The following is a 26,519-nucleotide window of genomic DNA, read 5'->3' as shown; positions in this document are numbered from 1 at the left end:
CCATATGCTGCAGGTGCAGCCCCCAAAAAAACAAAAAAAAAATTAAGAAAAGATTTAGGGAAAAAACATTGGTTTTCATAGCTTTGACATGTGCACTTGTAGCCTGAAATGGGTTGTTGGGCAGAACTGTGGAGCCAGGTGATCTTTGCAAAATGTACTGTTAATTTTCACTTTAATTTAATTTTGTTTTGTTTTTTCAGGGCTGCACCCATGGCATATGGAAGTTCCCAGGCTAGGGGTCCAATCAGAACTGTAGCTGCCGGCCTGCACCACAGCTACGGCCTCAGCAATGCCAGATCCGGGCTGTGTCTGCCACCTACACCACAGCTCACAGCAACGCCGGATCCTTAACCCACTGAGCAAAGCCAGGGATCGAACCTGCATCCTCATGGATCATAGTTGGGTTTGTTAACCACTGAGCCATGAAGGGAACTCCTTCACTTTAATTTTAAAGCTAGTTATTGGGAGTGCCCACTCTGTCAGAAACACCCAGTCCAAGTGGACTGTAGGATACGTTCTGTGTGGCCTCTTGTCATGGATTCTGCCTGCTGCTGCTGCCTTCTGCTCGCGGGGTGGCTGGGATGGGCTGCTGCTGCTGCTGAGACGTGTCTTTGCCCTGCTGGCGGGCGGTCCACTCTGCAGGGGTGGCTCCACTCTGTGGATGCTGCTGTGAGGTGGGTGATGGTGCATGAGCAGCTCTCGGGAAATGGGTAGGTCTGGAGTCCGTGTGGTCAGAGGTTATGAACTCGAGTCCGCACCCGTTTGCTGGGACATTTGTGTGCACTGTGTGGGACCAGTGGTCTCGGGGAAACTCGATGTGGTTTCTGCTCAAGAATTCGCGTTCCCTCCGGGTCAGCCCTGGCCTGCGAAGCCGTGAGGGCACGCACACCCTACACCAGCTCCCGGGCCCCCAGTTGACAGTCCTGGCCCTCCACCTGCTGTCCTCTGGCTGCTGCCTGTGGCGGGCCCCCTCCCTTCTCCGCATGGTCTGTTGTGACCCAAGGTGCCAGGACCTAGGGGCAGTCGAAGGCGTTGTGATAGTCAGGGCTCTTGGCTGCAGGTCTCGGATGGCGCTGAGGTTGGTGTGAGGGGGGGAGAGGCTCTGGGCCTCCTCGGCGGGGCCCACCTCCAGGGCCTTGGGGCAGATCGTAAAGGCCCGTCAGGCTGTGGTGGGTGGCCTGCCCCTCTTTCCCCCAGGAAGTGCGGCTGGTTTCGGTGTTGGGGTGTCTCCTCCCTGGACCCTTGGGGTCTTGGCAGCCTCCTTTCTCCGCACCTGACCCTGGACCAGAGGCCTGAGTGCGGGGCTGTTCCCTCCCAGGGAGAGTCCCAACTGGATGTTTCCCTTTTGGACGCCGCAGAGCACAGGTAACCAGGGCCTTTGCAGCAGGGCTTGGGGCTCGAGCGGCAGGACATGGTGGCCCATGCTTTGTGCCTGAATGATCACCCTTTCAGCTTGCCCGCCCGTCCCTTCACTGACTCGTTGGCAGCTTTAAGGCCAGCCCTTAACAGTGGGGCTCGCACCCGCCATGCAGTAGTAACAGCACAGCAGCACTCATGGGGTCCCGGGTCCCGGCGGTGATGAGGCCTGGGCCATCGGGAGCTTGCCAGAGCCATCCGGCTTGGTGGTGGGGTTGGGGCAGGAGCCCAGGAGAGGCTGTGGCCTGGGAGAAGGCCTGGGTGTGTCCTGCAGGGAGAGGTGTCCAGAGGAAATCGAGGTCACAGAAGCTCTGGAGCAGCTCCTTGTGGTGGCCGTGGCTGGGGGGCGGCATGGGGCCGCGAGCTTTTGCACTGCCCTGCTGACCGCAGTGCTTCTCCAGTTTGTGGCTGCTGGTGTGTGAGTGCCTGGAGTGGGCACTGGGGAAGGCAGCTGGGGGCAGAGGTCACTCAGGGGGATGGACACTTTGGGGGAGGTTTTCTGGGGAAGGTTGGGGGCGCTCTTCTTCCTCTGGTTGGCTGGACCAGCGCTTCACCCTGGACCCCCTCTGTGCACACGGAGCTCCCTGTAAGTTAGGGAGTGATGGCGGGCGTGCGAAGCAGCGAACTGGAGCTGTGCTCCGGCAGAGTGTCTGTTTCTTAGCAACAATGCAGGTCGATAAACCTTTTAAGATCCCCTGAACTGCTTCCCGTGGCTGCTGCCCCTGTCTCGGGCAGCAGTGTCCCCACCTCACCCTGCACCTGTCCGGGGCCCCGTGCTGTGGGAGGGTCATCCCCAGCTCTCATGGAGGCCTTGCCAGACCGCATTCTCCCCACCTCGTACTCATTTTTGTGGGAAATGTTATTGCACTTCTCTGATTGGGAGTTGGGCATATTTCAGTGCTTGTCAGCTGTTCAGGTGCCGCTTCTGGAATTGCATGTTCATACGCTGTGCCTGTTTTTCTGTGGTGCAGCAGGTTAAGGATCTAGCATTGCTGCCGCTGTGGCGTAGGTTGCAGCTTTGATCCCTGGCCTGGGAGCTCCCACAGACCTTGGAGTGCAGCCAAAAAAGAAAAAAAAATGTGCTGGAGTCCTTCTCCTGCACAGGACAGGCTTGAAGTGCAGTGACACGTGGACCCACCTGCACAGCAGATGCCTGGGGAGAAAAGCTGGCTGTCACCCGGAAGACCTCCTGTGCCCCAGTTGCCCTCCTGGCCAGGCAGCCGCTGGCCCCGGGTCCCCTCGTGGGAACACTCTGTGCACTCTCCCCGGCCGGCTCTGTGCTCCCTTTACTGCTGCACCTTTGGGTGTTTCTGTTTGAGGCTGTTATGAGTCAAGCTGCCAAGAATGTTTTTTGCAAGATTGGTGTGTGTGTGTGTGTGTGTGTACCCACGCTTCCCGTTCTCTGGAGCAGAACAGCCAGATGTGGGTTGCCGGCTCTTAGGGGCTAGGGTGGACTTGACCTGGGACAGCCAGGCGCGCTCCACGCCTCCCCAGCCTTACTGTCTGTCTTGGCGATTACACCTGCTCTCCGCAGTGCTCAGCGGGTGGCTGTGCGTGTTCTCCGTCACACCGTGTCGGACCCTTCGTCACCAGCCAGTTGGGTATCTTTCGTGTGTGTACTATGTTTGTTAAGGTCTTTTTCCACTTTTTATTGGGCAGGAATCGTGGGAGTTTTCTCTGAGTACGAGTTTTTTTGTAACACACACACACACACACACACACACACACACACACACACACACACACACACACACGGAAGGGCAGGTGAGCCATTCCTCAGCCCACAGCATACCCGGGAAGGACTGCGCAGGGCGAGGTCCTGGCTAGTGGTACTATTTTTATGGAAACTCTTACTTTCGAGGTCCTGTAGATTTACGTGTGGCTGTGAGAAGTGGTGCCGAGGTCCACAGCAGCGTCTGGAACAACTGGCGTTGCCATCACAACCAAGATTAGACGCCTCCATCCCCAGGAGGGTCCTTGAGCCTCTCGTAGCCACACCCCCTCCTGGATCCTGGAAGCATCCTTTATTCTCCTCTGTCATTTGGTCGTTGGAAGACTGCTGAGTAGATGGAATCGCCCATGGGGTAGCTTTTTGGAATTGGCTTTCGCACTCAGCACAGGTCTCTAGGGACTCATCCACGTCGTCGTGTCCACAGTTTGTTTGTTGCTGCTGTGGCAGGGTGTTCTGTGGCGCAGGTGTACCGTTCACCCACTGAAGCTCATCTGGGTTGTTTCCAGATTTTTTTGGTAATAGAAATAAAGCTGTTATAAACATTCACTTACAGGGTTTTGTGTGGATATGCTTTCATTTTTCTGGAGTAACTGCCCAGGTGCTGGGTCCCATGGCAGTTGCATGTTTTGTTATTTAGAAAACTACCACCCTGTTTCCTAGAGTGGCTGTGCTGTTTTCACATCCTCGCCAGCAATGGACAAGCTGGCCTGCTCTAAAAACCACAGACCGGGTGGTGTAAGCAACAAATTTATTTCCTTGGTTCTGGAGGCTTCAAGTCCAAGATCGAGGCGTTGGCAGAGCTGGCTTCCGGGCGGTCTTTCCCTGCGTCCTCTGCTTCTAAGGACGTCAGTCCTGTTGGATCGGGGCCTGACTCTGACGACCTCCTTTAGCTTTAATTACTTCCTGTACGCCCTGTCTCTGGATAAAGTCACCTTGGGCTCAGGGCTTCCACACGTGACGGCTGAGGGGACACAGTTGAGTCCATTACAAAGAGTGACCCGTTTCTCTGCGTCCTTGCTGGCGTTGTGTGTAGTCTTTATTTGGTGACGCTAACAGTGACACCACGCCTCGGCTTCAATCTGCGGTTCCCTGGTGGCTAACGATGTGCCTGTTCTGTAGGTGAAATGTCTCTTTGCCTATTTTCAAACTGTCTTTTGTTGTTGTGGGGTTGTGTTTTGTTTCTTTTTGGCCCCAGCATGCAGTGTATCGATGTGAGATCTCAGTTGCCAGAACGAGGGATTGAACCTGCGCTGTAGCGGTGAAAGGGCTGAAAGCGCCGAGTCCCAGCCGCTAGCCGGGGAACCCCCCGTTGTTGAGTTCTGAGAGCTCGTTGTATCCTGTAGATATGAGGCCTGTGTCCGATGAGGTTTGCCAGTGTGTTCTCTCAGTCTGCAGCTTGTCTACCAGTCTCTGCGTAGGATCTGTTGCAGATCCAAAGTTTTAACTCGGACAAAGTCTGTTCTATCACTTTTCCTTCTACGAATCCTGCTTTTGCTGGCAAGTCCGAGGGTTCTTTGTCCAGCTCTGCATCTCCAGGATTTCTCTTCTGTGCTTTTCCTAAAAGGTTCATGGTTTTGCATTTGTGCCCTGAGATCATTATGGTGTAAGGTGTAAAGTTTATTTTATTTATCTATTTTGTCTTTTTGCCTTTTCTTGGGCCACTCCCGCGGCATACGGAGGTTCCCAGGCTAGGGGTCGAATCGGAGCTGTAGCCATCGGCCTACGCCAGAGCCACAGCAACGCGGGATCCGAGCCGCGTCTGCCACCTACACCACAACTCACGGCAACGCCGGATCCATAACCCACTGAGTGATGCCAGGGATTGAACCCGCACCCTCATGGTTCCTAGTTGATTCATTAACCACTGCACCACGACGGCACCTCCAGGTGTAAAGTTCAGATCAAAGTTCTTCCTTTTGCCTCTCGCTGACCAGTTGCTCCAGCACCGTTTATTGCAAACACGGTCCTTCCTCCATGAACTCATTTTGCGCCTTTGTTAGAACTCATATGGGCTTATTTGTGTGGCTCTATTTCTGCGGTTTTTCTCTTTTGTTCTGTTGATTCATGAGTCTTTCCTTCCGTCAGTACCACACAGTCTTGATTACTGTACCTATAGCACAGGATTTGAAATTTTTGAGTATGTATATCTAATATGTGTATATACGTTTGCTACGTGTGTGTTCATATTTCCGAGTGTGTGTGTACGTGTGGAAAAGTTTCAAAACTGTAGGAAGGTAGAAAGAGTAGCAGAACAGGTCTCTTTGTCCCTGCTGTCGGAGGTAATAAGTATTAGCTTTAAAAAATGGTGTTTGGCTCCAGAGCTTTTCTAACCATTTAGGCATCACGGATGTTGTGAAAGGGTCTGTCGACCCTCTGCCTCCCGGTTGCATTTCGTTCTTCTTTCTCTTTTGAGAGGCAGCCATCCCATGAATTTAGTGCAGGTCCTTCCTGCTCATCTTTTTATTCTTCCTCTGCCTGTGCCTCTTTCATAGACAATACAAAATACCACGTTTGGGGGGTTAAACCTAAGTGACTGTTGTAACATCTGAAGAGATTTTGTTGTGATCTGCTTATTTGCTCAGTGCACATTTCTGGCTGTGCACACTGGGTCAGACACTGTTCCGGGTACAAGTGTAAACAGCCTGGATGAAACTTCTGCCTTCTGAGCTTACAGCCTAGTGGGAGAGACAGTCAGCAGGCGCCCCAGCGACTGTGTGATAGAGCGCCAGTTATCAGGAAGCTGGGGAGGAGGCTCAGGGAGTTCCCATTGTGGCTCAGCAAGTTGAGAACTGGACTAGTATCCACGAGGACGTGGGTTCGATCTCTGGCCTCACTCAGTGGCTTGAGGACCTGGCATTGTCGCATGCTGCGGTGTAGGTTGCAGATGCGACTCGGATGTGGTGGTGCTGTGGCTGTGGCCTAGGCCGGCAGTTGTAGCTCTGATTCAACCCATAGCCAGGGAACTTCCATGTGCAGCATATGTGGCCCTAAAAAAAAAAAAAAAAAAAACAAAAAAAAAGGAAGAAGAAGAGGGGTCAGAATTGGAGATGGGGTGTGGCCGGGGTGCAGGGCGAGTCGGGCGGGCAAGTGATGGAGAGCAGAGCCTCCTCGGCTGAGAGGGAGTGTGGCCAGCGTCCCAGGTGAGGTGCCCTGCGCGGGGCTGTGGTGAGAGGGGCCCTGGAGAGTAGTGGGCTTGGTGGGTTTGAGGAAGTGCAGAGGTCTCCGGGTGGCTGCAGCTGAGAGAACCCGACAGGCTGGGGAGAGGCCGAGAGCTTAAGGTCACTCTTCAGCCCTAGAGTTTTTCCATAGCGTCTTTGGGGTTCTCTGCTGAACAGCCATGTCATCTGCAAGTAAGAACAGTTTTAGTTCTTCCTTTTTTTTGTTTTTGTTTTTTGTTTTTGTCTTTTTGCCATTTCTTGGGCTGCTCCCGCAACATATGGAGGTTCCCAGGCTGGGGGTCGAGTTGGAGCTGTGGCCATCGGCCTCCACCAGAGCCATAGCAACGTGGGATCCGAGCTGCGTCTGCAGCCTACACCCCAGCTCACGGCAACACCAGATCCTTAACCCACTGAGTGAGGCCAGGGATCGAACCTGCAACCTGGTTCCCAGTCAGATTCGTTAACCACTGAGCTATGATGGCAACTCCAGTTCTTCCTTTCTGATCTTGCTGCTCTTTGTTTATCTTTCTAGCTTCCTTGCAGCGATCAGGCTCACTGGTAAAATGTTGTATTACAGCTGTGGAGCAGACCTCCTTGTGTTATTCTTGGTCTTAGAAAGAAAACACCTTTAAGTCTTGTGTTAGCTGTAGGTTTTTCATAGTTGCCATTTCTCAGGTTGAAGAAGCTTCCTTCAGTTCCTAGTTTGCTGGACATTTTAACATTTTTACTATTTTAATAAATGGTGCATGGATTTTGCAGTGGACAGATGCTTTCTCTGTGCCTCGCGAGGTCATCTGCCTTCCCCGGCTGTTAAAGGCATGCACCAGAGGGATTGCTTTTTTCGTGTTGAACCAACCTTGCATTCCTGGAGTAACTCTCTTGTTGTTGTCCTGGTGTGTCCTTGCTGTTTATACCAGTCACTTTTCTGCTCTTTTCCTGATGATTTTTCTATGTTAATGAGTGATTTTGATCTGTAATTGTATCTTCATTGTCTTCTCTGCCTTGAAGAATAGGCGGGGTCTTTTTTCTCCTCTTATCTTGGCAAATATTTTGTACAAGATTGTTAGGCTTTACTTAAATGCTTTGTAGAATTCACCAGTGAAGCCATCTGTTTTCTATTTCTTTCTTATGAATTTTGATTTATTTCCTTTCATCCGTTTATCTATATATTTGATTTTTAGGGCTTTACCCGCAGCATATGGAAGTTCGAAGTTAGGGGTTGAATCGGAGCTGCAGCTGCGGACCCACACCACAGCCACAGCAATGCTGGATCCCCAACCCACTGAGCAAGGCCAGGAATTGAACCCCGTATCCTCATGCACACTAGTCAGATTAGTTTCCACTGAGCCACAATGGGACCTCCTCTATGGTTTTATTTATGACTGTAATTTTTAACTGTTATGGTGAGATAAAATGACATGCAGAAACTTGCATACATGTCAAAACACTTGAAATGGGTACGATGTATGTCTCCCTCCGACTGGGTCTGTGTCCGTATTCAGCTCCGTCTGGTGACTGTCCCTGTGACCATCACTCCTCTTCCCTCCAACCCTCTCCTCCCATCCGCAGCCCCCGGGCCACCGCCGATCGGCGTTTGGTTACTGTGTATTCGTTTGTATTTTCCAGGGTCTTCTGCAAAGGAAATCATGTGTACACGTAACCCTCTTTCCGGCCCTTTTCCTCGGGTAGTTGTTTCGCGAGTCCTCCTGTTGCTGCATGTTCACGGGGTGCCGTCGCCGGGTTCCCCACGGGGGGAGCTGGGTTAGCCATTCACTGTTGATGGACTCGTGGGTGGCCTCCAGTTTGGGCCGGTACCGACGGAGCCGCTCGGAACATTCATGTCAAGTCTGTGTGTGTGTGTGGGCTTTCATTCTTCCTGGGTGGATGCCTGGCCGTGTGATGGCAGGGCTGTCGTCCCAGTGTGTGCCTGCCTTTTAAAGAAATCTCCAAACTGGTTTCCAAAATGACGACACCATTCTGGGTGTGCCTGCTTCGCGTCGGTCGGTTTCAACAATTTTAGCCGTTCTAATGGGTGATTGTATTTTTGTGGTTGTGTTTCGCGGTGTAAATGTGCATTTCCCTGTGGGTAATGACACTGAGCATCTTCTCAGGTACTTACTTGCCAGCTGTTTATCTTGGTTGAGGGTCTTTTCATATGTTTTGCCTGTTAAAAATGTTATTGAACTGAACTTTGAATTTTTTCTATATTTTCTAGATAGCGTTCCTATATCAGGCGGTAATTTGCAAAGTCCATTTAGGAGCTTACCTTTTCACCCTCTTAACAGTGTATCCCAAGACCCGGTAAATCATCCTTACTGTAGTGAAACCTCTCTGTCGTGTTTTGCTTTTGTTTTTTTTTTTTGGTCTTTTTGCTATTTCTTGAGCCGCTCCTGCGGCATATGGAGGTTCCCAGGCTAGGGGTCCAATCGAAGCTGTAGCCACCCGCCTACACCAGAGCCACAGCAACGCGAAATCCGAGCCGTGTCTGCAACCTACACCACAGCTCACAGCAACACCGGATCGTTAACCCACTGAGCAAGGGCAGGGACCGAACCCACAACCTCATGGTTCCTAGTCAGATTCGTTAACCACTGCGCCACAACGGGAACTCCATCTTTGTCGTATTTTTCATTTATGGCTCATCCTTTTGTTTTTGTAACTAAGAAATCTTTGCCTAACTTAGGGTTTGGAGAAATAAAATTGATGTGTTGCTTTTACATCTGACAGCTTTCCCAAGCTCATTTACTACTTACAGTAGCTTTTGGGGGCTTGTTTACGTACTGATGTTGTTTGCAAAGAAAGACATTTTTCCTTCTTCCTTTTCCTCTCTCTTTTCTTTTCTTCTCTTTTCTTTTCTTTTCTTTTCTTTTCTTTTCTTTTCTTTTCTTTTCTTTTCTTTCCATTGTGGCCGCACCTGCAGCATATGGGAAGTTCTCGGGCCATGGATTGAATCCAAGCCACTACTGTAGCAACACTGGATCCTTTAACCCATTGCATGGGGCCAGGGATCAAACCCGCACCTCAGCAGCAACCCATGCCACTGCAGTAGGATTTTTAACCCACTGCATCACAGTGGGAACTCCTCCTCCTTCCTTTTCAATCTGGATGCCTTTTTTTTTTTTTTTTTTTTTGACCAAGCCCATGGCCTGGGTCAGGAATTGGTCTCCAGCACAGCAGTGACAATGCTGAGTACTTAATTGCAAGTCCTCCAGGGAATTCCTTGGGTACCTTTAACTCTTTTCTTGCTGATTGCACGGCCAGCACTTCCAGCATGACCCTATAGGCGGTGGAGAGTACAGAGGTGTTGGCCTTGTCTCTGATCTTAGAGGGAAGCAGCTGGTCCCCCCCGTCCCCGCCGAGTGAGACACTTGCCCTTGGTTCCTCAGAGATGCTCTTCATCAGGTTGAACAAGTTTCGTCTATTCCTAGTTTGATGAGAATTTTAAATTTCATGATGTGTGTTTTCTACTACAGGAAGCTACAAAAAGCTAAGCAAATATGACTAAAAAAATCAAATTACATTTATTTTCAATGATAAAACAGTTCTACTTAATCGTAATGTTTTATCCTTTTTTATAAATTGTTGGGTTTGATTTGCTAATATTTCACTTCACTTCGAATTAACAGTTTGTAAAGAATTCTTTTGTCCCTGTTCACGTGTGATACTGGTCAGTAGTTTTCAGAGAACTGGCCTCAGTCATGTTGATTCCTCTCATTGATCTCATTCGTACGTTCATCGCTTTCCTGCCTCTGAAACGGCATATTTAGAAGGCAGTTTTATATAAATTGAAGTCATCATTGTTGCAAAAGACAAATTGCTAGCCACAAGTCCAGTTTTTATTTTATTTAGTAAAGATCTTTTTTAAAGGTTTTATTGAGGAGTTCCCATCGTGGCTCAGTGGTTAACGAATCCGACTAGGAACCACAAGGTCTCGGGTTCGATCCCTGGCCTCGATCAGTGGGTTAAGGATCCCTCGTTGCCGTGAGCTATGGTGTAGGTCGCAGACATGGCTCGGATCTGGCATTGCTGAGGCTGTGGTGCAGGCCAGCAGCTATAGCTCTGATTCGACCCCTAGCCTGGGAACTTCCATATACCTTTTTTTTGCCTTTTCTAGGGCCGCTCCCGTGGCATATGGAGGTTCCCAGGCTAGGGGTCTAGTGGGAGCTATAGCCGCTGGCAACGCGATATCCGAGCCGCGTCTGTGACCTACCCCACAGCTCACGGCAACGCCAGATCCTTAACCCACTGAGCGAGGCCAGGGATCGAACCCGAGACCTTGTGGTTCCTAGTCGGATTCATTAACCACTGAGCCACGACGGGAACTCCTGTAGTGTTCGTTTCTGCTGTACAACAGAGTGGTTCAGTTATACGTATACACACATCCATTCTTTCTCAGATTCTTTTCCCATATAGATTATCACAGAATATTGGGTAGAGTTCCCTGTGTCGTTCAGCAGGTCCCCATTGGCCACCTGTTCCATATGCCAACAGTGTCCATTTGCCAGTCCCAAACCTCCAGCCCCCTGCACCTGTCCCCTTTGGTAACCATATGTTTGTTTTTAAATTCTAGTTTCTGTTTTGTAAATAGGTTCATTTGTCATATTTCAGATTCCACATAAAAGTGATATCATATGGTGTTTGTGTTTGTCTGACTTACTTCACTTAGCTTGATCATCTCTAGGTTAGTCCGTGTTGCTGCCAATGGCATTATTCCATCCCTTTTTGAGTAGCTCTTACTCACAGCTGAGTAGTAGTCCACTTGTGTATATGTACCGTATCTTCCTTATCCATTCTGTCAGTGGATGTTTAGGTTGCTTCCATGGCTTAGCTGTTGTAAATATTGCTGCAGTGAACATTGAGGTGCACGTACCTTTTCAAATTAAGACTTTTTTTCTGGATATATGCCCAGGTGTGGGATTGGTGGATCATATGGTCGTTCCATTTTTAGTTTTCCACAGTGGTTGTACCAGTTTACATCCCCACCAGCAGTATAGGAGGGTTCCCCTTTCTCCACACCCTCTCCAGCATTTATTGTTTGTAGACTTTTTTCTTTTTTCCCTTTTGGCTGCCTGGTGGCATCTCGAGTCCTTGGGATGGGATCAGTTCTGAGCCACAGTGGTGACCTGCGCTGCAGCTGTGACAACGCTGCATCTTTAACCCACTATGCCCAGCTGGGGATTGTGGTTGTGTCCCAGTAGTCCTGAGACCGTTGACCTGTTGCACTGCAGTGGGAGCTCCTGTTTTTGGACTTTTTGATGATGGCCGTTCTGACTGGTGTGAGGTGATACCTCATTATAGTTTTTAAAAAGTTTTATGGCCACACGAGCAATATATGAAAGTTCCCTAGGCTAGGGGCTGACTCTGAGCCACAGCTGCAACCTACGCCACAACTGCAGCAATGCTGCACCATTTAACCCGTTACACTGGGTCAGGGAAGGAACCCTTGCCTTGGTGGTTGGTGACTGGAGCCCCTGCAGTCGGATTCTTAACCCACTTTGCCAGAGTGGGAACGACCCCATTGTACTTAGGATTTGCATTTCTCTAATAATTAGTGATGCTGAGCATCTTTTCCTGTGTTTTTGGCCATCTGTATGTCTGTCTTTGGAGAAATAGCTATTTAAATCTTTTGCCCGTTTTTTGATTGAGTTGTTTGTGTTCGTGATATAGGTTGACCTCCATGAGGTATTGTATATTTTGCAGATTAATCTCTTTCCAGTCACTTCATTTGCAAATATTTCCTCCCAATCTGTGGGTGTTCTTTTTGTTTTATTGTTGGTTTCCTTTGCCCTGCAAAAGATTTTGAGTTTAATTAGGCCCCGTTTGTTGTTGTTGTTGTTGTTTGTCTTTCTAGGACCACACCTGTGCCACATGGAGGTTCCCAGGCGAGGGGTCCAATCAGAGCCGTGGCTGCCGGCCTACACTACAGCCCCAGCAACTTGGGATCCGAACCGGATCTGTGACGTACACCACAGCTCATGGCAACGCTGGATCCCCAACCTACTGAGCGAGGCCAGGGATCGAACCCACAACCCCATGGTTCCTAGTCGGATTCATTTCCACTGCACCACAGCAGGAACTCCTGTTTGTTTTTGTTTGTTTGTTTGTTTGTTTTTCATTACTCTTTCTAGGAGGAGATCCAGAAAGATATTGCTGCAGTTTATGTCAGAGAGTGTTCTACCTATGTCTTCCTCTTAAGAGTTTTATAGTATCCAGTCTTATATTTGTCCTTAATCAATTTTGAGTTTATTTCTGTGTATGGTGTTAATGTTCCAATTTCATTCTTTTACGTGTAGCTGTCCAGTTTTCCCAGCACCATGTATTAAAGAGGCTGTCTATTCTCCATCGTGTATTCCTGCCTCCTTTGTTACAGGTTAACTGAACATAGATATGTGGGTTTATTTCTGGACTTTCTATCCTGTTCCCTTAATCTTTATTTCTGTTTTTGTGCCAGTACTGTACTGTTTTGATAACTGTAGCTTCGTAGTATAGTCTGAAGTCAGGGAGCCTGATTCTTTCAGTCCTATTTTTCTCTGGATTATTGTAGCTTTTGGGGGTCTTTTGTGTTTCCATACAAACTAAAACATTTTCTGTCCTGGTTCTGTGTAAAATACTGTTGGTACTTTGATAGGGATTGCATTGCGGCTGTAGATTGCTTTGGGTGGTCTACTCATTTTGACAGTATTGATCCTTCCACCCCAGGAGCATGGTGTCTTTCCCTCTTCTGGTGTCATCTTTCATTTCTTTCAACAGCGTCTTGCAGTTTTCAGAGGACGGGTCTTTAGTCCCCTTAGGCTGGTTTATTCCTGGGTGTCTTATTGTTTTTGACATGGCGGTAAAGGGGAGTTTCCTCATGTCTCTTTCTTGCCTCTCGTTGGTGTGTAGAAACGAGAGGGATTCCTGTGTATCGGTTTTGTGCCCGGCAACGGTGCTGGGTCCACTGATGCGCCCTGGCAGTTTTCCGACGGCATCTTCAGGCTTTTCCGTGTGGAGTATCATGATCTCTGCACACAGGGACAGTTTTACGTCTTCTTTTCCAGTTTGGATTCCTTTTCTTTTTCTTCTCTGATTGCCATGGCTACGGCTTCCAAAACTGTGCAGAATAGACGGGGCCAGAGTGGACCTCCTTGTCTTGTGTCTGATCTTAGTGGGAATGCTTGCAGCGTTTCACCAGTGAGAATGATGTTCGCTGTGGGTTTGTCACATGTGGCCTTTATGATGTTGAGGTAGGTTCCCTCTGTGCCCACTTTCTGGAGAGGTTTGTTTGTTTGGTTGGTTTGTTTTGTAACCGTAAATGGGTGTCGGATTTTGTCAAAAGCTTTTTCTGCATCTAAGATATTTTTAAAGCTCGTGGTTAAAGCCCACAGCACTGAACTAACGTATCTTTTTCTCCCTTGCAGGCGGGTTTGCGTTTGTCTACGAAGCGCAGGATCTGGGAAGCGGTCGAGAGTACGCGCTGAAGGTAGTGAAGGCGGACAGCGTTCTGTGGGGTGTGGGTGTGTTTTAAAGGAGTTATCTAAGTGACAGTGTTTTCAGAGAGGTACACCTATTCTGTATTCTGTATGTCTTTTTTATAGTCTGTGTTAGCTTGTTTTACTTGTTCCTTTTTTTTTTCCCCAAACGGCCACACCTGCGGCATGTGACTCTTAGGCTAGGGGTCAAATCGGAACTGCAGCTGCAGGCCCACACCACAACCACAGTGACACTGGAGCTGAGCTGCGTCTGTGACCTACGCCACAGCTTGTGGCTGCTGCTGTGGTGTGGGGTTCCATCCCTGGCCTGAGACCTTCCGCAAGCCGAGGGTGCAGCCAAGAACAGAGGCGTGGTTTCCAGCTTTGGGCTGGGGGCTTGACGGGCTGCTGGTGGAGAGAAGTGACTTCATAGTCTCAAAACCAGCAAAGTTAGGGTTCCACAAATACAGGAGTTTTGAAGGCCACTTGTAAAATAATGTGTTCACAGCCTGGCTGTAAATAGGGGGTCACGGGGTGGGAGCAGGGTCGGGACCGTCTGGGACGCTGGGCACACGGCTGGTTTGTCCTGAGTCTCGGAGGGCGCGCTTGGCTCTGGGGGGTGGTGGCCTGTGTACTGGGACTGTGGGATCCAGAGCTGGACGCACACCTCTTGAGAATCTCTAGCCTGTTTGGAGAACGGCCGCTTAGTTTTAGTTTTCTTGGGTCCTTAGATCCGAAGGGCCATTTCCAAGTGTCTTTCACCTTCTGTCAAGTTTCTCCCCGCGTCAGATGTTAAGACACAGTCGGCGGGGGAGCTCTTGGACACAGAGCGCAAAGATTAAGGCTTTGTTTTTTCTCGCATGGTCTCTCCTTATGCAGAGGTTGCTGTCCAACGAGGAGGAGAAGAACAGAGTCATCATTCAGGAAGTTTGTTTCATGGTATCCTTTTCCGGGGAGAGGAGTTTTCTTCTTTGTGCTTCACTCTCGGGGTGATGGTAAGAGATTCCCTAGCGTTGGGCCTGGAGGCGTCGTTCTGCCCAGAGGTCTCCGAGCCCAGGACAGCCCCTTGCCTCTGTCCTTCCATCTGCCCCTTTGGACCTCCTGCGGCCCGCAGGGCCCCTCGCCGGGCCTGGCTCCTGCCGGCCTCCATGTGGCCTCTCATCAGCCCGTGTGTCCCTCTCGCCCTGCCCAGAGCGCTTGGGTCCCGGGCGTCCGTGCCCGGCCTCCTCTTCTCTGTCTCGAAGCTCTGTCCACTGCGAGCCTGCCGGCCTCCTGGGCCTCCTTGCCCTTCGCATCTTCGCGTGCGCTGTGCCCTCGGCCTGCCGTCCCGCCGGCCTCTGGTCAGGTGTGTGGCTGGCGCGCGCGGGGGGGGGTGTCTCCCTCCCCCCCCCCCTTTCCCGGTTCTCCCTGCACCCTCCTGCCCTCCTAGCTGAGCCCACCTGTTGCCCTCATCTTTCTGCTCGGACGGGAGCCAGTGTGCTGACTTGAGGGTCTCACTGTTGTGTGTGTATTTGTTTCTAAACGTGCAGACTCATGCATTCTCCTTTAACAAGACACCTGCAGAAAAAACTTTCAGGCCACCCCAATATTGTCCAGTTTTGCTCTGCAGCGTCGATAGGGAAGGAGGAATCGGACACCGGGCAGGCCGAGTTCCTGCTGCTCACGGAGCTCTGCAAAGGTGAGCCTCCCGTGGGTCTGAACCACTGCTGCTCTTAGCGTCTTCTCTCCTGGAGACGCGTAGGTCGCCACGAAAGGAGCGTGGCTAGCTGTCTGGTGGGAGCTCTTCCCGTGGCTCGTTTTCGTGCTGGGGGCAGAGTAGAGACAGTGCTGAGAGAGGGATAGAGGATGCTGGTGACTGTCCTGCTTGGTGCCATGTGGGCTCTGGGCAGCAAGAAGCAGCCTCAGGCAGGATGTGGTCCAGCAGTGGTCCTGCGAGGCTGGAGAGGCGGGCTCAGGCCAGCTGGGCACTGCCTCTGGTCTGCATTCAAAGAGGAAGGCCCCCTAGCCCCCAATGCAGTAGGGGAGCTGGGTGCTTCCTGGAAAATCCTAGGGCAGGGTGGTCTGAGTGGTGACTGTGGTGATGCCGGGAGTGGGGGAGTGGGCAAGGCTCAGCCTCTGTCAGCAGTGGGAGTAGGAGCCACACCACCGCCTGTCCCATCCTGGACCTGTGTGGGTAAAACAGCAGGAGACAGGTGGCCGATGTCTGCCCTGGCCTTGTGGACAGAGGGGCAGGGCAGGACTTAGAAGGCCTGGCAGTCGTGGAGGGCCCAAAGCTGGGGCAAGAGCCACCAGCCATCCTGCTTGTCCATCAGTCACCAGCAGTAAGTATGTGGAGCCACCACAAGGCCAGGGCTGAGCGAGAGAGATGGAGGCAGGTGGCATCCAGGAGGGAAGCTCTCTCAGGGTCTCTGCGCCCAAAGGAGTGGTGGGGGAGTGGTGGGATGCCTTGAGCACAGACCCCCGGGAGGAGTCTCCCTGCAAAGAAGCGAGTGCAGGAAGGTGTGGTGGCTGCAGGAGAAGGATGTGCTGGGGACCTGGCCGTGAGCCAGGGAGCTGAAAGGTCCCCACCCCGAGTGGTGGGGTGCACGGTGCTTTCTGACAGGGTGTCCTGGGAGCCCTGGGCTCTGGCCGGGAGCGGTGTTTAGGATCGGAGTTCTGGCACGCTCACAGCTCCTGGGGGTCCCTGTGCCTGGGTCCTCAGCTGGGCAGTGTGGGTGCGACTCTGGTCTAGCCAGTGGTTGGCATCGTCGTCGTTTTTCTCTACCTGCGAGAGGACTCGGCTCATTGAGGACAGTGTTGTCTTGGCAGTGGGTTCCTGGGTTCCCAAGACAAACCCTTGGTGCCAGCAGAGAGCTGGGGACCCGCCCCTCCGCCCAGCGCCCCGCCCACTCCGTTCCTGGGGGCGTGGCCGGGGCGTGCCTCTCGGAGGCCCCGCCCTGCACGCGCGGTCCCCTCTGCCCTGCGGCAGCTGGTGATGTTCTCTGCTCTTAATGAATTAGGAGAACCGAGGTTCGTGTACTGTGTTCCCTGCTTACCGTTCTGGATGCTCAGAACGTTCTGGCATGGCTTTGATCTTGGGTTTAGAGGCTCTGGGTGCCCTTTCACAAGTGAGGGGCGTGGGGCGGGGCGTCCCTTGGGGCAGCATTGTCCACGCACCGTTCCTCGTGGCGCTGCCAGGGCCTCTGTCTGGGCCGGCCCACGAAGTCCAGGCTCAGCAGTTGGCGCAGTGATGCCTGGCACAGGGGTGCAGAGGGGTCTTTGGGGATGGTGGCAAGTGGGACGCGGGTGCAAGTTCTGAAGGTTGGCCTCGCGGTGGCCCCTCTGGATACTCGCCCAGAAGCCACGCCCCCCTGCTGGTACCGACGGGCCTCGCCCGCATCTTGCTCTCCACGTGCTCTCTTCAGTTGCTCTGCCACTTAGGGAATTATCTTTTAAGATGTGTTTCTTCTCATTGAACGTCAGCCAGTGAGCCCTGGCATTGTGATGCTGCCACCATGTACCAGCCCATCCGCATGCCCCCAGACAGCCTGGCGATGGGTTTGTCACCCCTGCTCCCGGCCCCTCAGCACCACCATCCTGAGGGTGCTGGTGGTCTGTTCTCCAGGCCTGGCCCCACTGTGGGCCCCCTGCCCTCACTGAGAGTCAGGGTTGTGGCACAACACAAATAGAGACCCGCCCAAGCCCAGAGTGGGGGCTGGGCAGTTCCAAATGTTGGGGAAAGGGGCGGCTCCCTGGGGGGGCGATGTTTGAGCTCAAAGCCGGACGAGGCAGGCACGTGGCCGCAGGTGGTGAGCACAGTGGGGACTAGGTTGCAGAGAGGATGGAGGAGCACTAAGGTGCCACCTGGAGGTTGGGGAACAACTGTGGTTCTGCGTCGGATGGGCCTGGGGCGTGGGCGTCACGTGCAGAGCCGACCTGCAGGGCATAGGATCTGAGGCAGCCTGGGTCCTGGACTGGGCACAGGGCAGGCTGGGCCTCGGAAAGAGGCCTTGGGACGCCAGGGCAAGAACAGGGCTGAGGGTGTCGAGGCCCGTGGGTCGTGGGCAGCCTTGGAGGCTGGCCTAGCAGAAGTGGCACGTGGTGGTGGAGGGAGTGGCTCGGAGGGAGCTGGCCGGCCCACACCTTAGGGGCCTGGCCTCACCGGTCTGGGCTGCAGCCCATTACAGCAAGACTGGGGGCCCTGGGCTCCAGAGACAGGAGGCCGCAGCCCTGAGGTGGCGCATCTGGGGCTCACTGTCCCCTCCACGCGCCGCTTCTCTGTTGACTGCGTGTTCAGCGGGCGGGAACGTTCACTGAAATTTCACACTAACAGAAACACAGCGATTCTTTCCCTGGAGTTATTTGCAAAGACGTGCACCTTGTGGTTGTTTTCCTTGTAGCTCCCCTCGTGACAGACTCCGTGGGTGAGAGGCCTGTGCCCATCCCCCGGAGGCTCTGCGACCTGACACCTCCCCCCCCCCACCGCCCCGGTCCTGGTGGGGGTCGCTTGCCCCTTGCCCCTCCGCGGGCCTTCCCTGAAGTGCGCTTCTGTGGCCTGTGACTGCCCACCGGCCCTGCCCCTGTGCCACCTGTGGAGGGCGGGCGCCACCGCAGTGGGCTTGGGAGGGCAGCGGGCGAGGCCGGCGGTGCTCAGGCCTGGGGCGGGCATATCAGTCACAGCTCCATGGTGACGTGAATTTAATTGTCTCTTTTAGGGCAGTTGGTGGAATTTTTAAAGAAAGTTGAGTCCAAAGGTCCACTCTCGTGCGATACGGTCCTGAAGATATTCTATCAGACGTGCCGGGCGGTGCAGCACATGCACAAACAAAAGCCGCCCATCATCCACAGAGACCTCAAGGTACCGCCTCAGCTCATGCCCGGCCCTGCCCCGCCCACTTGCCCGCTGGGGTGGCAGCCTGATGAGAGCCCCTCGGGCCGGGCAGCGCCCCCTGCCCAGGCGGGTCCCTCTCCCCGATCTCTGCGGGGTGTCCTCGCCTGCGGGCGCGGGGCCCTGCGCTGGGAGGAGGGCCTGCTCCCCCGGGCTGCCTCACGGAGGCCTGTCCGAGGCCCATCTCTGGGCAGGAGCCCTGCCTGGCCGGCCCTGCTGCCCGGCGCCTCCTGAGGTGGTGCTGGCCCACAGCAGCAGGATGAGCAGGCGCGTGGCGCTGTCCTTGGCCCTTTTGCTGCCTGGTTGGGGGTTTCTCAGTGATTCTGCCTTTTCCTCATCCCTGAAGCTGAATGTTTTGCTGTGTTTTATCATCCTCAGTGCCCTTATTCTTCCGTTAACTGGGTTTTTTTGCCTTTTGTGTGTTGTCTCTTGGCGGCGGGGGGGCATTCTCACATCAGTCTTTTTAAAGTTAGACGTGCTGCGCACACTTGCTCCTGGTCTGCGGCCTTGTTTTAACAGCTCTCCAGCCTCCGCAACACTGGTGCCCGACTCTGACCACATGCCAGGGTGGCAGCGGCCCCCTGGTCCTGCTTGCTAACGCAGTGTAAAGCAGGCTCCAGACATGCCGTTCCCTCCCAGCAGCTTCTGTGCGCAGCTCGGCGGAGACACGGGTGTTTCTCAGGCACTGCTGCGGGGTCCCTAACCCTAATGTCAGGTCCCGGCCTCTCCGCCCGTCTCTTCCGGTGGGTCTCAACCTTTGCTGCCCTGGAAAAGCGTCCTCCCCGCAGGGGGCGCGGGCAGCCGTGGCTCTTCGCTCCACCCACCAGGTGGGCTCTCCTTGGGGCCCAGGTAGGGTGGGAGACGGGCGCAGACAGCCCTGTCTGTGAGACATGGTCTTCCCTTAGGCTTGAGCCTTGGACGAGCCCAACTTTTCTCTTTTATCCTCTGAACCCGAGAGGCCCGGTTCAAGCTGGCAAATGGGCAAGTGTCTGGTCGTGGAAACCTGTGGAGTTGGGGACCCCCTCCTGGGCTCTGGAGTGTTGGGGGCACTGGAGTGGGGCTGCTGGAGTAAGAAGGCCTTTCTCTGCCCTCTCCATCGGCCGTCTTCGGTCAACTGTGGCTGGTGGACTTTCTTGTGCCATCAAGACTCCACTGATTTAGGAGTTCCCGTCGTGGCGCAGTGGTTTAACAAATCCGACTAGGAACCATGAGGTTGCGGGTTCGGTCCCTGGCTTCGCTCAGTGGGTTAAGGATCCGGCGTTGCCATGAGCTGTGGTGTAGGTCACAGATGCGGCTCGGATCCAGCATTGCTGTGGCTGCAGTGTAGGCCGGCGGCTACAGCTCCGATTGGACCCCTAGCCTGGGAACCTCCATGTGCCATGGGAGCGGCCCAAGAAATGGCAAAAAGACCAAAAAAAAAAAAGACGCCACTGGTTTATAGGCTGCCCATGTTCTTTTATGTGAGCAGTTTTGTTCTTTTTGAAGTAAAGTGGAAAACTGGCAGGATGAAGCCGGTACAGAATCAGCGTTCGGGGCCTGGCCTGGGCGTGACTCCTCTGTGCTCCGTGCCAGGGTCCCAAGCAGCCAGCCCCACACTGGGCCTCCCTCCAGGTCTACAGGGGTTTTTCGAGTGGCCTCTGTGGAGGGATAGCTAGGACTCGGGGGCTGGGGGACAACCTCCTGGGCCACCCCCTCCTTGCTCTGCTACCACGTGGCTCCACTGGACGCCTTGGACTGTGGACTGGGCGCCCCCGCGTACCGGACACGGTGTCGGCCCAGGGCCGCCTGCCCCTCGTTCGTGGTTTGTAGGCTTGCTTCCTCTTCAGGGTCGTTTGCCCTCTGCTCTCTGGGGCATCGTGGGGGTGGCACCCCACAGCCTGGGTTCTTGTCTACCTGGCTTTTGCTCAGCATCGTGACAGAGGCTTTTCCGTCTTGGGGCCCCACTGAGCGGGGCCAGGGCACTGCACCCGGCTGGGCCCTGCGTGCCTGAGTCTTTGCTCTGGACGTTCCCGCCTCAGCACACAGTGGCCCCATGCCCGCGCTTGGCCAGCCCTTGCTGTTTATCTCAGCAGATACATGGGTTCCGTTGGGTTTTCTCTCTCGTGCCGAGGTTTGTCCTGTCGTGTCATGTTTTGGGGGATCTGGCATCCTCTATGGGCAGTGCCGTGCTCCTGGTTTGCAGTAGCCCCACGGTGGGGTGAGTGGGGCAGACCTCGCTCCTCTGGCTGCGTATCGCCTCCCTGGGTTGTCCTTTGTGTTGGGGAGCAGGTCGTGCCAGGCTCTTTGTGGGGGCCGTCCAGGGCCCCCTGCTGCAGCACCACCTGGCTTGGGGCCGTCAGTCGGTCCTGGTCCCCACGCTCCTCGGCCTTCTGTCGCAGACGTCCACGGCGGGTTTACACCTGCTTCTCCAGGACCACGTGTCCGCTCTCAGTGTCTCCACATACACCTCGGAGACGCTGCGGGTGGGAAAGGGTGCCACTCAAAGCTAAAAGTTATGTTTACCCTGGACTGTGGTCTGTTACTCTGAGGTAGTGTTGTGCTCAAAAAACGGTGTATGTGCTCTGATTTAAAAGATACTTCATTGGAGTTCCCGTCACGGCGCAGCAGAAACAAATCTGACTAGGAACCATGAGGTTTTGGCTTCAATCCCTGGCCTCGCTCAGTGGGTTAAGGATCCGGCGGTGCCGGGAGCTGTGGTGTAGGTTGCAGACACTGTCCGGATCCCATATTGCTGTGGCTGTGGCTGTGGCGTAGGCTGGTGGTTACAGCTCTGATTCGACCCCTAGCCTGGGAACCTCCATATGCTGTGGGTGCCACCCTAAAAAGACAAAAGACAAAAGCAACAACAAAACAAAACAAAATAATACCAAAAAAAAAAAAAAAAACCACTTCATCGTGGATTTCCTTAGTGGCACAGCAGGTTGAGGATCTAAACGTTGTCACTGCTGCAGTTCAGGTCACAGCTGTGACACGGGTTTGATCCTTGGCCTGGGAACTTCCATATGTTGCAGGAGTGGCCAAACAATATTTTAGTTTAAATCAACTATATTTCTTTTTTGTTGTCTTTTTAGGGCCGCCCCTTTGGCAGTATGGAGGTTCCCAGACGAGGGACTGAATCAGGGCTGCAGCTGCCGGCCTACACCTCAGCCACAGCAACGCTGGATCCAAGCCTCATCTGTGACCTACACCACAGCTCATGGCAACGCAGGATCCTTAACCCACTGATCGAGGCCAGGGATCAAACCCTTGTTTTCATGGTTACTAGTCAGATTCGTTGCGGCTGAGCCACAATGGGAACTCCTGTGAATTGACTACATTTCAGTAAAAGTCTTAAAAAGACACTTTAATGCTGAAAAAAAGCTGATCAGCACGTGAGCCTCTAGCTAGTCTCAGTGGTGAGTAACGTCAGAGACCGCGGATCACAGATACCACAACACACACACGAGCCACGACGGAGCTTGAAGTGCTTCGAGAACTAGCACAATGGGACTCCGAGACACAGAGCGAGCAGATGCTGCTGGCAAAAAAGGTGCCCGCCCATAGGCTCGCCCGATGTGAGACTGCTCCACACTGTTGCTTGGTACAGGGTGCAGTGAAATGAGGCTCGCCCATATGTTTTTAAATCCCTTTGTCAGCTGCCACCTGAAAACTTCAGGGGCTCTCCCTGGAATTGGGGGTGGGCAGACCTCAGCTGTCCTGGCCTGCAGCCCCCAGGCAGCCACAGGCCGTCTGGCCCTGCAGCTGTGGCCGGTCAGTAAAGTGGCTCCCGACCGGTGGCATGAAATACTCACCTTTTGATTTCTTTCAACCCTTTAAAAAGTAAAAGCCACTCTTAGCTTGTGGACTGGTGGTGGCTGGAACTAGCTTCTGGAGTGGTTGGGACAGATGTGTGCCTGCTCTGAAGGAATAGTCTAGTTTCCTGTTTGTTTTGGATTGAAAAACTCATCTCTGTCGTTCAATTTCTGAATAAGAAGTCTTTCGTATGTCTTTTGTTAGATTTCTTCCTTAGTTGTGGGTGTATTTGATGATTTTCTAATGGTATGTTAATTTCTTTGCATCTTCTGAGTTTCTTTTTTTCTTCAGTTTGTGTTGGAGTAGTTGCTTTGCGGTGCTGTGTCAGCACCCTCCGAGTTTCCTGATGGCTTTCACTGTCTGTCCCACCTTACTGGTTCAGATCATCTTTGTTTGATTTGTGGTTGATTTTAACTTGCTTTCATGTTTCCGAACGCACACACCAATAATCTTTTGTCATCTTTTTTGGGGGGGGGGACACATTCGCAGCATGTGGAGGCTAGGGGGCCACTTGGAGCTGTAGGCGCTGGACCCACACAGCCACAGCAACGCGGGATCCAAGCTGCGTCTGCGAGCTCATGCCAATGCTGGGTCCTTAACCCACTGAGCGAGGCCAGGGATCGAACCCATGTCCTCGCGGATGCTGGTCACATTCGTTTCTGCTGAGCCGGGACGAGAGCGCCTACACACTGACTTTGATCAGAAGGAAATGTCCCCTTGGCCCAGGGAGACCCCCCGCCGCCCTGCCCTCTGAGCCCCTCCCCACTGGGCGCCCCGCCCTCCGTGTTGCCACCGTCCAGCCTGCGCCCCAAGTTCACCAAGGCTGTCTCCTGGACTTTCACAGGTTGAGAACCTCCTGCTGAGTAACCAGGGGACCATCAAGCTGTGTGACTTCGGCAGCGCCACGACCATATCCCATTACCCGGACTACAGCTGGAGCGCCCAGCAGCGGGCCCTGGTGGAGGAGGAGGTGAGCAGCGGGCCGGGAGGCACCGAGTTGGAACGGTGCTCAGTGTCTCCGTCGCTCACCACGCTCTAGACCTGCCGCTCACTGTCCCGTGGTGTTTTTTCCTGGCCTTTTTTGTTGTGGCAAAATGTGAAACATAAAATCGACCACCTTACCCATCTCTAAGTGTGCTGCGCAGCGGTTCAGTACCTGCGCAGCATGCAGCCTTTCCCGCCACACATCCCGGGGCTCTTTCATTACACAAACATGGCAATCTTTAAAAAATCGCACAAAAACGTGCCTTCAAGGAAGAGGGTTCCTGTCTGGGCTCAGCAGTTAACGAACCTGGCTGGTATCCATGAGGACACGGGTTTAATCCCTGGCCTTGCTCAGTGGGTTAAGGATCCAGCGTTGCTGTGGCTGTGGTGTGGGCTGGCAGCTATAGCTCTGATTTGACCCCTAGCCTGGGAACCTCTGTATGCTGCGGGTGCGGACCTGAAGAGACAAAAAAACAAAAAAAGCCCTCTGTGCTGCGGAGTTCCCATCGTGGCTCAGTGGTTAATGACCCTGACTGGCATCCATGAGGATCCAGGTTCCATCCCTGGCCTCGCCCAGTGGGTTAAGGATCTGGCGTTGCCGTTGTCTGTGACATAGGTTGCAGACGCAGCTCGGATCCCCTGTCGCTGTGGCTGTGGTGTAGGCCAGCAGGTACAGCTCCAGTTCATCCCCTAACCTGGGAACCTCCATGTGCTGCACATGCAGCCCTAAAAAGACCCCCCAAAAAAAATTCCTTCAAGGAAGCTTCAGCAGCTCCCGGGGGAACCCCAGAGGAGACGGGTGGGTGTGCGCCGAGCACAGGCGGGTTCCCGGCCACGCGGCCTGCCCGGCCCTCGGGCCTGGCCCTATCAGAAGCATTCACGAGGAAGCCGTTCCCAGGGAAGCGTCCCCGTGCCATGGTGCAGGCGCCGTCTCTTCCAGGGCTCAGGGAGGCCCTGGCCGTGCCAGCTGGGCCAGGTTCGAGCCCAGGGAGCCTGGTTTGTAGCCTTCTCGAGGGGTCCCAGGGCATGTCCCATGAAGCAGCCCCCCCGCTTTTGGGGACTCCCCATTTTCGGATGAGGGTCCCTGACCTTGGGGTCACGGAGTAATGTCTCTGCAGGCTGCGTGAAGACCACCGTGTCCACGAGGAACTCAGGCCTTCCCTGTGGTTCTGCTCCCAGCCTCGTGCTGACCTGTTATGTGGCTCCTTGAAATGTGGGCTCCCTGTGTTTTCATCTTCTCTTTAAGTGGAGCAGTTCCAGGCTCACAGAACTGAGCTGCAGCTGTAGCCCCACCGCCCGCATCCCTGCTAGGTCCCCGCTCCTAGGTCCTGCTCTGTCCGCTGTGCTCCTTCCTCCCGAGAAGACAGATAGGTGTACCTCCCTGCCTTCTTGCCTCTCCTTGTCATGCTTTCCTGCCTCTGTTGGCTTTTTGTCTCCGGAGCCAGTCACGGCTTCCACAGAACCGCCTTCGTTCCTTCCCGGCTGCGCTGAACTCCTGTGGTGTGCGGCCATTGGCACTTCGGCCAGTGCCTCCCAAGGAGGCCGGCCATGGGCAGTCCTGCCTGGGCCGCAGCTGGAACTGGACCGGAGGCAGCCACGGGGGCAGTGGGTCACACTTCCCCTGTCCCGATGCCCGTCCTGAGGCCCAGCGCCTTTGGCTCTCCGGGACTCTGCGGCCTTGGGGCTGGTGGTCTGTATCTGCCATGCTCAGAGATGCCCTTGGCCGTGGGCCGAGCGGTCCCTGCACAGCGCTCGCCAGTCTCAGGGCTGTCACCTGCCCCACCTGACCCAGCCAGGTGGCTTTCGTTTCCCTGTCCCTCTTTGCTCACAGGCACTTGTCAAGAACTTTCTGGAGAATACTTCCTTTCACACCTGGCGTGGCCCAGCTCCCAGAGTTGGCCCACGTGAGCCACCCTGGGCCTGGGCCTGCCAGGTGGCCGGGGTGCCGGGCGTGGGGACTGCGGTGCATGTGACAGCAGTTGCTTGCAGGTGGCCTCTGCCCTGACGTGTGAGTGTCCTTTCTCCAGATCACCAGGAACACGACGCCCATGTACAGGACCCCGGAGATCGTGGACTTGTACTCCAACTTCCCCATCGGCGAGAAGCAGGACATCTGGGTGAGCCGGCTTCGCCCGCGGGCCCTGCGCAGCCCTGCCACGGCTGGCGCAGGGCCCCTCAGCTCCTTCCTTTCTTCTTCGCCTCGTGGACTCTCCTCCTCTTCTCCAGTGGCCCTCGTGCTGCTGCTAGTGGCGAGGCGCTGACGGGGCTGGGGGTTGGCACCCAGCAGAGCGGACTCAGGTCGGCCCAGGGCCCTGCCTGCGACGGGTCTGCTCCTGCCCACATGGGCCTGAGCTCTCCTGGTCGGGGCCCTTCACAGGGCCAGGGTTTCGTGAAGCCACGGCGCACATGGCCAGGAGAGCCCACTTGGCCTGGCAGCTGTATCCGGTCTGGCGACAGCTGGAGCGGTCGCCAGACCCGATGTCTAGGCCCCAGGCCTTGGTCACTCCCGCAGAGCGAGGGCTGGGCCTGGCGTCCGGGGTGGGGTCTCAGAGGGAGGCCGGGCCAGACACTGGACGTGTCGTTTAACCTCCTGGCTGTGTCCGGTCGATGGCGGGCAGGCCATGGCTGCAGGGAGTGTGGTGCCTGGCTGGGCCTCTCCTGGTCTCTGCTGACCCCTCCGTTCTGCGCTGGCTTACCGCACCCAGGGAGCACAGCGCCAGGCACACACGGCTGTGCTCCTGCCCATATGAGGTGTCCTGCTGCCTCTCTGGTGTCCCTGAATGCAGGGACAAGGCTCCTGCCTGCCCTGTCTCTAGTGCCAGCCAGCTCTGTGGACTGAGTCCCTGTCCTGGGCATATGACTTGAGCTGGTGGCCAGCTCGAGGGCATGTACTCACGCATGTGGGAAGGTGGGCCTGGAGTCGCACCCCAGGGGTTGGCCTGATGTAAGCCCAGCCTGTGCTGCTTGCCCTCCGATGCTGGGCCTCCCCAGTGTCTCCGTCATGCTCCTGGGGCCATGCACCCCCCACAGGTGCTGTGGTAGACACGGGGATGAGGCCCGACATTGGGGTTCAGGCCGTTCTGTGGAACCCCGACTGCCCCCGGACCTGTTCCCTTGTCTGT

At 54.4% G+C, this 26,519-nt stretch overlaps 1 protein-coding gene across 10 annotated transcripts in view; it reads left to right on the top strand.

The window, feature by feature from the left end:
- GAK (cyclin G associated kinase) overlaps window positions 1-26,519 on the top strand; it is a 56,126-nt gene that overhangs the window by 2,320 nt on the left and 27,287 nt on the right. For 2 of the 10 annotated variants that reach the window (XR_014812006.1, XM_084971154.1), the window contains exons 2-8: window positions 13,704-13,765; window positions 14,634-14,749; window positions 14,947-15,099; window positions 15,284-15,432; window positions 18,449-18,591; window positions 23,258-23,383; window positions 25,425-25,514. Coding sequence is in view for 7 of the 10 variants with exons in the window: in XM_084971154.1 (XP_084827280.1) it covers window positions 15,288-15,432; window positions 18,449-18,591; window positions 23,258-23,383; window positions 25,425-25,514 (504 nt within the window). In the remaining 3 variants the exon portion in view is untranslated. Of the gene's footprint in view, window positions 1-1,197; window positions 1,366-13,703; window positions 13,766-14,633; window positions 15,100-15,283; window positions 15,433-18,448; window positions 18,592-23,257; window positions 23,384-25,424; window positions 25,515-26,519 lie in introns of all 10 variants that reach the window. The other 8 variants (XR_014812004.1, XM_021100832.2, XR_014812003.1 and 5 more) reach the window with 6 other exon arrangements.

This window comes from Sus scrofa, chromosome 8 (genome assembly GCF_054392235.1).
Source record: "Sus scrofa isolate SSC_HxYL_T2T_F1_AM1 chromosome 8, Sscrofa_HxYL_maternal_Yorkshire_Landrace_v2.0, whole genome shotgun sequence".
Taxonomy (NCBI): Eukaryota; Metazoa; Chordata; class Mammalia; order Artiodactyla; family Suidae; genus Sus; species Sus scrofa.
Note: the sequence above shows the minus strand (reverse complement) of the source record. Positions and strands in the feature narration are given on the sequence as shown.